At 36.6% G+C, this 10,490-nt stretch overlaps 3 protein-coding genes across 13 annotated transcripts in view; 1 reads left to right on the top strand and 2 right to left on the bottom strand.

Annotated features, from left to right (window-relative positions):
- Positions 1-10,490, bottom strand: part of LOC140341373 (large ribosomal subunit protein uL2) — a 331,097-nt gene that overhangs the window by 179,158 nt on the left and 141,449 nt on the right. The window lies entirely within an intron of this gene.
- Positions 1-10,490, bottom strand: part of CASK (calcium/calmodulin dependent serine protein kinase) — a 152,623-nt gene that overhangs the window by 80,052 nt on the left and 62,081 nt on the right. For all 10 annotated transcript variants that reach the window (XM_072426992.1, XM_072427017.1, XM_072427030.1 and 7 more), the window contains exon 6: positions 3,840-3,942. In XM_072426992.1, coding sequence (XP_072283093.1) covers positions 3,840-3,942 — 103 coding nt within the window. The remainder of the gene's footprint in view (positions 1-3,839; positions 3,943-10,490) is intronic.
- Positions 5,677-10,490, top strand: part of GPR34 (G protein-coupled receptor 34) — a 7,653-nt gene continuing 2,839 nt past the window's right edge. The window contains exon 1 of the mRNA XM_072426898.1: positions 5,677-5,936. The gene's annotated coding sequence lies outside the window, so the exon portion shown is untranslated. The remainder of the gene's footprint in view (positions 5,937-10,490) is intronic.

Here is a 10,490-nt window from a genome sequence, read left to right as displayed (position 1 = left end):
GCACTAAATTTGCCGTGTTTTGCCACACCCCCTTTTTTACCACCCGGCTACAGCTTCCTACCACCCGGCTGAAAAAAATTTCTGGGGAGAACACTGATAGGTATCATCTTTATCCACGTATCGATCAGGATCAACGTCAATTTTCCAACAAGTAACCTTTTAGGTTATAACTTTTTGGTGATATGTGCACGATGTCACACCATAGTTAAGGGAGAGATTGAGAATTTCTCTCCTGCAAGCTGCAACAGACTGGTGTCATTCTTCTTGATTGTTTCCTCAGCCTAGAAACAGTCATATTCCTGGAGCTTGAAGTAAACAATTTGGTGTCTGCATTAATACATTTCTGGAATACTGCAATATAAATCAACAGTAAACTTTTCTTCAGGTTTCAACTTTTAATCAGTGACTTTGCTTAGGCTGAAATGATGTGATGGGTTTGCTACAGATAGGAAAAACCCTTCAGGAGCAATTCAACTGAAACATTGTAGCTCTGTATCTAACCAGAAGGTGAGAGCTAAGCTGGAGTTGATCTGTGAGAGAAACCACAGGCTCAAGACTGACCCATCATTTAAAAATCTGAGTTGCAATTGAATTAGAAGATATTGTCAGGAGGAGTACGGTGAACTTTGGTAATACCTGGAAGTGTTACAGTGACAAATTGATTAGCATGCTGTACCAGTTAATAAATAAAACCCAAACAATGCTAGTTACATTTTAATTCATGAATTCAGTTCACTTTTAAAAAGCAGTCGTTAGACGACAGAGGTCTAATTCCTAAAGGGAACCTTACAGCTGACCTATTTTGTAGGTTTTCATTACCAGCCCTCGGATAAGATCTTGGATAGTATGCCGGTATTTCCTGGGTCTTTAGGACCTAATGTCAATCTCAGTAATGTCAGGGGTGTTTTAAAGAGATGCCTGACCATGACTTATTTTAGTACATATAATTCAGTAAAAAAAGGAGTATTATATACATGTGAGGAAAGTATCAGGACTATTCACTATTATTACACAGTAATTATATAACGCTGACATATTACGCAGCGCTTACAAAGTCCATAGACATGTCACTAGCTGTCCCTCAAAAGGGGTCTATGGGATGTCCCTACCTCAGTCATATGTCATTATCACAGTCTAAGGTCAATTTGGGGGAAGCCAATTAACCTAGCTGCATGTTTTTGGAATGTGGGAAGAAACCCAGGCAAACACAGGGAAACCTGCAAACTTCATGCAGATAGTGTCCTGGCCGAGATTCGAACCTGGGACCTAGCACTGCAAAGGCCAGAATGCTAACCTCTAAGCCACCATGCTACTCACGTCTAGGCTTTTTTTGGGTGTGCATTTAAGAACCATTCATGACAGTTTCTGTTTCAAAGAGAACCTAACCAAAGGCTGGGCATGACAGGCTTTTGACATAATGTACAAGTATGCAAAGGCAGTGCAAATTACATGAAACATTGATAGAAGAAAGAGGAAATGATTTTTGGCAGAGAAGGCATGCAAAGCATTTTCCGCCAAAAAGTTTAACCTCGTCCTAGCAATGTTTAATTTTCTGATGAAATTTTGGTTTACCAACATATTCTTTTCCAGTTCCATTAACTAGTCAAGTAACCAAGTGAATTGTTATTTGAAAAAAAAATCTAAAGACTAACAATACATTCTGCATCTCAAAATTAGGTATATTGATTTCATATTCCCAAATATGAGATGACAGTGTTATTTGACACATAAAATAGTTTACCGAATACCACACAATCACTGGTGGTAAAAAAAAATACTGGAAACTTTAATTTCTCTGTAAACATTAAAAGGCTAGTGCATCCAAAAGTGATATATAAGCTATGGGTAAAAGACTTGTGGGTGCAGGTAACCCCTGGATTCTTAGAGATCTTTAAAAAAAATACAGCAATCTCCCTCTGCTTCTAGCACTGACTGAGCTTTAGCCTACCTTGCTCAAGTTTTCCTCCCAACTTTGCAGGATTATTTGTTATTTATTAAGTAATATTGAGCACGTAAAAGAGAGAGCTAGAAGTTACAGTGTGAGTGGGATCCTTATAAAAGGGCTATAAGGGTGTACAAACCCATAAACCTTACTAATACTCAAAGCAGTGCTTCTCAACCTTTCTAGGAGGGGGAGCCTTCAAAATATAATAGGGCTGTTTTAAATACCTAAACGTTCTTCAAGGAACCCCTACTATAATTACTATATCCACAGCTCACAGCATATTAGCTTGGTGTCCATTGGGAAGAATGCCTCCTACAGTGCTGCCCAGTGGGAAGAATGTCACCCTTACAGATAGCTAAAAAGATAACAGGTGTCAGATATACTGTCCTGGGAAGTACAAACTGCTCAAGGAACCCCTAGCAACCTCTGGGGGAACCCTAGTTGAGAAACACTGACTAGGAAGTTAAAAATGATGTTTATAGGAAACATGGCAATACTGTGCTAATTGCTATACACCTTGCCCTACATTTTATGAATGAGCTATGAAATGACGGAAATACTAGGGAATATTTTTATATCTTGTTTGTTCCTTTTTTTTGGGAAACCCATTTGCCATTTTATCCATGCAATAAATATAGCTGGGAAAAGGTTTGTCTGGTGATTAGGTTTCCAAAATTGGAGAATAGTTATACCATAATCATTGAGATGACTAGTCCTGCTCATCTTGATTGAATATTTGGCACATGTACAGCTGTGTAAATCTGCTCTAGTGGATTGGTGAATGACCAAATCAGGACAGTCACTGTGCCTTCCTCCATCACTTTGACATGCCCCTCACTCATCCTCCCCATAGAACTCACTGGATGTACAGAGCTTGCTTGGTATCCATTAATAGAAACTATCATAAAAGATTGTTTCCAGCTACACTAATACGGATCTGAACTTTTGTACGGGACTTTACATTTCAGCGGCCTATCAATACTTTTAAAAGTTGCGATAAGCAGAAAATCTGTCTGACAGGTAGTCTGAAAAAAGGAAACGGGGGGGGGGGGTTGGGGTAAACCACTGTTCTTTATTATTACCCATGGTATTCTCTGTTTTAATAGTGGAATGCTACCTGTTGACCACTTTAGCAAAATGCACTGTAAATGTGTAAAGCATTCATTATACTTCATATTCAATATAAACTGACTTTAGAGGATTACAATTTTGGTTTTTCACAACCTACTTTCAGTATGAACAAGAGCGGCAGGTGCTCCTTTGCTTTTAAAATATGCCAGGATGCTTAGGACACATTCACCTCAGTTTTTTGCAGTATAAGTATAGGTATTTGCAGTAAGTATAAAACAGTGATGTAATATTTCTGTGTTGCAATGGAAATAAAAATGGTGCACATGCATCATTTTTACCTGTTAACATGGGGTACAGAATGTGAGATGAAATCTCTCCGCCCTAATCACACACAGCAATAAAACCTAAGGATGTGTTAGACTTTTGTCGTTGGGAAGGATCTTTCACAATCCTTTCCAATGACAAAAGACTGAAGGACGGCTGTACATACATCGCTGTTCTGCTCTAGGGAAAGGGGAAGAGGGAGAATGAGCGTGCGGCACCCGACTGTGCGCTTTCCCGCTTACTTGCATTATGGTCATTTGGTGTTCATTTATCCGCCAGAACAATGTCAGATGGCCGCTGTACACATATCATATACTTGTCCGATACTAGCACTGAAAGGATAATGGATGAGAATCATCTGATGTGTGTACAGGGCCTAACTGAATAATACACAATGTATCCAGTTACATGCAAAGGTTGCTTTCTTCACTCACAAAAAATACATAATAATTAGAGCATCAAATCTTTACTAACTACATTAACTGTAAATTGTTCTTACCTCCAGCTACAAGGCCAGACTCCCCCAGCTGTATTGCAACACCAAATCCTCCGAGCTTGACTGGGGCAGAGTTTTCTTTTGAAGCAAGAAGTACACAATGTGGCTATGCAAAAAACAAAACAAAAAGGACACCATGGAATTACTTATGCACCATATCATCAATAACTTTTTTTTACAGTTCTGCGTTTTGCAGGTTCTTTAACCTATACATACCCTGCTCAATATCAATACCATAGCTATGACACTCAAAGCATTTGAAAAATAGGAAATACACTGTTTTTCATTATTTTTTTTTTTTTAAATTGTAGACCTGTAAGTTACAGAAATATGTCCGAACAAGGGTCTATCTAGTAGATATCATGAATATAAAAAAAGTTTGAAACACACAATCATGTAAAAAAAATAAATAAATTTACCTTTATTAAAATTAAATAAAAAGCACAAAAATCAGCTTAAACAAGAATACATAAATAAAAAATACTGAAAATGCAATAATTCGGTATACTGTATAGTAATATATTTTTCTAAAACACCTCCCTAGTGTGGTAAATTTTAAAACAGTCCAACGTCACATACCTATAGACAACATAAATATATTTTGTATTATTTTGTATTGGATTGGATACAGGACTTTGTATTGAATCCAATACAAAATTAAATATTTGAATTTCCCGCTGCGACCCCCGTCGACGGGCGCATGCACTGACATCATCAGGGATCGCCGAGGGACGCGTACGCGAACGCCGGGTGTTCTAATTCTTTCCGAACTCCCATGCAAAAAGTGTTAAATTTTTTGCATGGAAATTTATTTTAGATTGTAGGCTATAATTCACCGAAATTACTCAATAATTACTTATAATTCATCGAAATATCGCATAACTCACCGAAATATGTCCAAAATTTTATAAATTTAATACATTTTTTTTAATAAAACATAAAAAAAAAATCTTTAAAAAAAATAGTGTAATGTACAGTAGCTTATATAATATTTATATAATACAATTATATATATATTATATAGAGATTTTTTTTGTATTGGACTCAATACAGCTTTTTTGTATTGAGTTCAATGTAAAGTTATTTGAATTTCCCGCCCCGCCTCCCGCACCGACGCATGCCGCGACATCACCGGGAAACCCCGGAGATCGTCACTGCACGCGCCGGATTAAGAAAGAAGAGAGAAGACGTCTCCGGAGGAGCTGCGGGGACAAGGTAAGTATTTTTTTTCAGTTGTTATCCGATTGTCATACCTTGTTGTATGACAATCGGATTGCAATATAACGCTTGATTATACCTTTAGCTACCCCGACCTTGGTTCGGGGTAAAGGATTGTAGCAAGTTTACTTACCTTGAACCAAGATCGGGCTAACCGCCCGGGTGGTTAATAGCTCTTTAAGCCAACAACCAGAAGGGCAGAGTGGGTAATAAAAGAGAAAATGTGATCTGGCAACAGAAGTGTTAAAAAAAAACACCAAAAGACATCTTTTTTTTCCTGTATATCCAATTGCTATACAACAATTTGTGCAGATAATAAAAGGTAGGAAATAAATAAGTTTTAGGAAATCAAAGCTAGTAGCTAGACATGGTTATGTAGCAAAAAAGTATAAATATGCAAAAAGTTTCAGAAAAACCTCCAGATAAACCTGGAAGCTGGTCTGCTATAACGTCATAAAGCTACTAAACAAAAGACTATTTTACTTGGTTACTACTTCGGTTACTTAGTTTTTACTTCAGTTACTAAGCTTCACCTGCTAGAAGTATATTACAAATACAAGGCAGGAAGTGTCTCCTCCTTATTCCTCAGATAGAGATGGACAGCATCTATATAATGAACATGGGTTACTTTTGCATAAGGTTAGAGGAAACTCATGCTCATGACTATAAGTAAACTACTGAATGTAAATCAACACTCCTAGATTCATTACATAACAAATTGGACATTTCAAAATCACTCTTTGCAGAGATGCACCTTACGCAGCATATTTTAGCCGTATGAAGAAGGAAGCAGATGCCACAAAGTGCAGTATGATTTTCACATGATTGTGAGCTTGTCTGAAGGAAAAACTGAAAAGCTGCATGAAGATCCACTTTTAGAAGGTCAGTGATTTTTCTATCTTAAATATGCAAAATAAATGATAATGTTTGTTTTTTAAATGTGAACTATAAATCATCTAAACCAGCAGAAATGGTTATGCAAAATGCTAAGTACACATTAGTTCACATGAAACATACAAAAACAAATTTATGTTCAGTAATCAACATCCAAACCCCAGTTAGGATAAAATGTTTTTTCCATCCATAACTGTTCACAGCAATGCATATTACAAGCTCCTTTTATTGCATAATATACGATTTTGTTTCAAAGTGTGGAAAAGGAAAAAAGAGAAGAAATAGGGTAACAGAGACCGATTTATTTTCATTGTGTGTCTGGAAATTATTCTTTGTTTTAGATGGTGAAGGTCTATTAAACTATGTGTTGGGTGTTTACAGCCAAGTGTACCCCTGATGAAGAGATTTCCTTGCAACTACTGCCCAATTACACTGAATAGGAAGTGTTTGGGGAAATTTTCCAGCACTGTTATCCTCAAAAGTTGGTGTCTCTGACATTGAGTTTGTGAAATTTGTGATAACTTTTTCTAAGTGCAAAATTACTTCAGTTGTATTGTTTTAGTTCATGTTTTTGTGGTTCCTTCCATGAACAGTATGTTTTGATAGGATTTAAATCAGAATTCTGGTTGAGCCAGTTCAAAACCCATTCTTTTTCCCCTGGAGTCCATTACTCCACTCCATTACTTTTTTTTTTTTTTTTTGACTCATTCTCTTGTGGACTTTTGGGGGTGCTTTAGATCGTTCTTACACCGACAAATCCAATTACAGCTCATTTTACCTTTAAGACTGATAGCCTAACATAACAATAGATGGTGCCTTTATAGGTGCTGGGCCAAATCCCCTTGATAAACCCAGGTGCATGAAACCAAATACCTATTTAGATGTCTGTACACTTAGGATTCTGATTACTAATGGACTATTCTTTCTACTGGCTACCAATGCAAATTATTTTAAGGGTTTTTAAGAGAGAAAAAGAAAGACTAATTTAGATTTTGAGAACACCATATAATTTTTATGTGTCATTTGTTAAAAGTATATCAATTTTAACCAAAGGCACTGTTAAAACTAAAATTGACTGAATACTGCAGGTCAGAAGTCCCTTAATGAGGCGGGTGCATTCATTTTCTTTTCCTTTCATTTCACCTGGTAGCATCTGGCAATTCAGCAAATAACATACTTCTTGCCCTTTTGTATTTATGCTCACTTCCCCATGGTATCTATGGAATTAAGTCAGGCGGTTACTCAGACTAGACTTCAAGTATGCCTGCCTTTATTCATCTCCATTACATACTGGATTGATAGGACAAGTAGTTTACAAAAGAGATCATTTATGCTGTCTATGCAACTCGCAGGAAGTGACAAGGACACTGCAGTTCTAGAATAACTACAGGTATTTTCTGTACTTGCTGAAAATGTTCTTTGCTTGAAGCAAGTTCCCAAAATGAAGCTACAATTGAATTACCATATGCACTGCAACATTTTGAATCATTTTTGCAATCATTTTCAATGTATCACCCGAGCATTTTATCTGATAATTAGCTATATGATGCAACATGCAACTTATTTAAGAGTCTAATAAGATGTAATTTTCTTCCCTGCTAGTATTTAAATGTTTTCTTAATCATTTAAGACATTGAGCACCTAAAGCCTATGGAAAATGTTGCTCTTGGAGTAATGCAGTTTTGCAACGATCAGATTGTATATGGTTTTAGCCTATTACAATATTGTGCTACAGAAATTGTTCTTTTAAAAATGTATACTTTAAGAATATTTACAGTGCAATGTTGTACTGTGTCAGTATAATAATTTTGTCAAACAGGACTTACTCTTTTTTGTCTAAATTGATAAAATACTGTACAGAGGATCCAATCCATGCCTCACATTTTGGCTGCAGTTATACTAAAACTTTTGTAAACGTAAATCACAGATACCAACTTTCTCAAATTACTTTTTAGTTTACTTGCATATTCACACCAACACATGTTCCTTTTATAGTTGCAAGATACTACAGGCAAATACTAAAAATAGAGCGTACTTCACTTGTATTGTGTGTATTCCTATCTATGTGTTTTTAGTAGGGCCGTAGTGTTTGCATTATCATTTTCAGTATCACATCTGCATATTTTCTCACAAAGATACATATACACACACACACACACACACACACACAAAAGTGTGTATTTTTATTTTAAACCAAGTTTTTTTTAACTTAAAATACCATTAGGGAAAAAAAATCTAGGTTTATACTCAGGTCCCACAAGTAGGTGTCTCAAGGTGAGACAATACAGATGTTCCCCACTTAACTACCAGGTTCTGTTCAAGCAACGTGGTCGTTGAGTAAATTGGTAGCTATGCGAGGAGCACAGTAAAGACCTGGTCTGCAGTGCTGCAAGAGTAAACTTGTCACTGACAGGCGCTGCATGGATAGTCTGCAGATCCGGATTGCAGAGGATAACAAAGGAGGTATTAAGTTGGAGCCCAATGACTAGAGGAGATGCTGCTCAGCTGTACATTGTACAGTTCTTGTACAGTGTACTCATGAGAAGAGCCAGTCATATGTGCAGGTAAGTCAGTAAATGAGGACTACCAGTAGTTTGTTATATAAACATAGATGGCCTATTTGCACAAAAGATCATTTAATAGTATATGACCAACCATAACCACTTAATTTGCATTTGGTGTAATGACAGCTGCAAAATATTATTAAAAGTATGCAGTTTTGATGTGTTACACATTTTCTTTTTCCTTATTCCGTAGAAGTATTATAAACATGAGTTTCAATATTGCGGTCAGACTTGACAATGCCGACAGATTTTAGACAGTAAGGCTACGTACACGTCAGATGATTCTCATCCGATACGAGCCTCAGGGCTCGTCTTGTACCAGAATCCGACGTGTACAGCAACCATCCAATGTCCTTCATGGATCCGTGCTTGAGGATCCATGGACGAAGACCCCATTCCCTAACATAGCCACAGTTAACAACAAGCAGTGAATGAAACTACATTGAAACAGTGAATGAGACTACATTAAAACAACAACAATGGCAAACAAAACCTAAAAAGGGCATGTGCTGGCTGCTTGGATGGATGCAGAGACAAGGATTTTACAGTTAGTACAAAAATCAAGTTGTCCCATCCATCCATTGAAGGACACAGTAAAGATCCTATATTTTGAACACAAAGGATGCCAAAAATAAGCATCCACAAAAGATAAAGCATAGAAACAAGCAAAGCCCCAACAGTCAGATTAAACATCAGATTGCAAGGTCTTGTATCCAAAATGGCCATCATTCTTGTAAAAGTACAGAAGAGGACAAATAATCACTGCTGGACTGAGCAGGTCCAAGGACTGCTGGTTTAAGGTTATCAGATTCTTCAGGAGCTTATCCTCGTCGTGCAACCCTTCAGACAGGGAGAGGGCTGTTGGTTGCATTTTGGAAGGAGAGCGGGATAGTTTGTTTAATGCAGGTAGAAAACCCATCCACAGTTATATAAAAGACTGACTCCCCCAAGGAAAAGAGGGCACTCCAGGACCCAGAAGACTGATAGAAAGACGGGGGCATAGATAGGAGGTTGCAGGTATTACAAAGAACTACCCTGGGGACTAATCTCTTGCCTTTGCTAGCCACCACTCTGTACTGAAAATAAAAGTAGATAAGAGGCAATTAAGCAAATAAGCAGCCCATAAAGAAATGTAGTGACTGAGTGAGAAAGTCTGGATAGTCATGTGAATTCCTGCCAAGAAGCATCTCACAGGCTGCCCTGATAAACAATGCTGTTGTGGCTAATTCTGCCCTGACAGGAACTGAATGTGCATAGGGATGTGTTAAAAAATGGAGGTTACTCCATTACATACTATCCTGCATGTGGCAATACAAACCAAGAAGAAATTGTTAGTGTCCTTCAACGAGCATAAGAAAAATTAATTTATCCATTGGGGCATACATGTATAAATAAGTAAATAAAAAGTCGACTACTGTATTTTAAAACTTGAAGTTTATCTGTTCAGAATGTTTTTCTGAAGGTCATTAACTACTTTGTAAATATGTCTCTTATACTAGGTGTATATAAAGAGGAAAACAAAAAGATCAAATCTGAATAAAATAAGCAAAATAAGTAGATTCCTAGTAGTGAGTGTATGGTTTAATATACAGCTCTTCTATTTAGATGGCTCTCATATATAGATGGCAACCCGTGTAGTGCTTTATTTCATGTTTCATCATGATGTGACTGCTCTCCCTCTAGAGTCTAAAGTTGGTAGTTTACTTTTTCAATATTAAATTCTTGCTATTACAAATATTTTATTTAGACTTAAATGTGTTCTTTTATTCAACAGGCAATTATGTATGTTACACTTTTAAGCGTTTAAATTATCTGCATCCTATTGGCTTAGATCAATAATAGTCATTTTCACACTTGTGTTGTGAAGTAAGAACCATGTTATTGTGATAAACACACAATTAAAAAGTTAAAAAACAAACTTGATACACACACACACTATATATATATATATATATATATATATATATATATATATATA

The sequence above is a fragment of the Pyxicephalus adspersus genome, chromosome 1, assembly GCF_032062135.1.
Source record: "Pyxicephalus adspersus chromosome 1, UCB_Pads_2.0, whole genome shotgun sequence".
Classification (NCBI taxonomy): Eukaryota; Metazoa; Chordata; class Amphibia; order Anura; family Pyxicephalidae; genus Pyxicephalus; species Pyxicephalus adspersus.
This window is presented reverse-complemented; position numbering and strand designations above follow the sequence as displayed.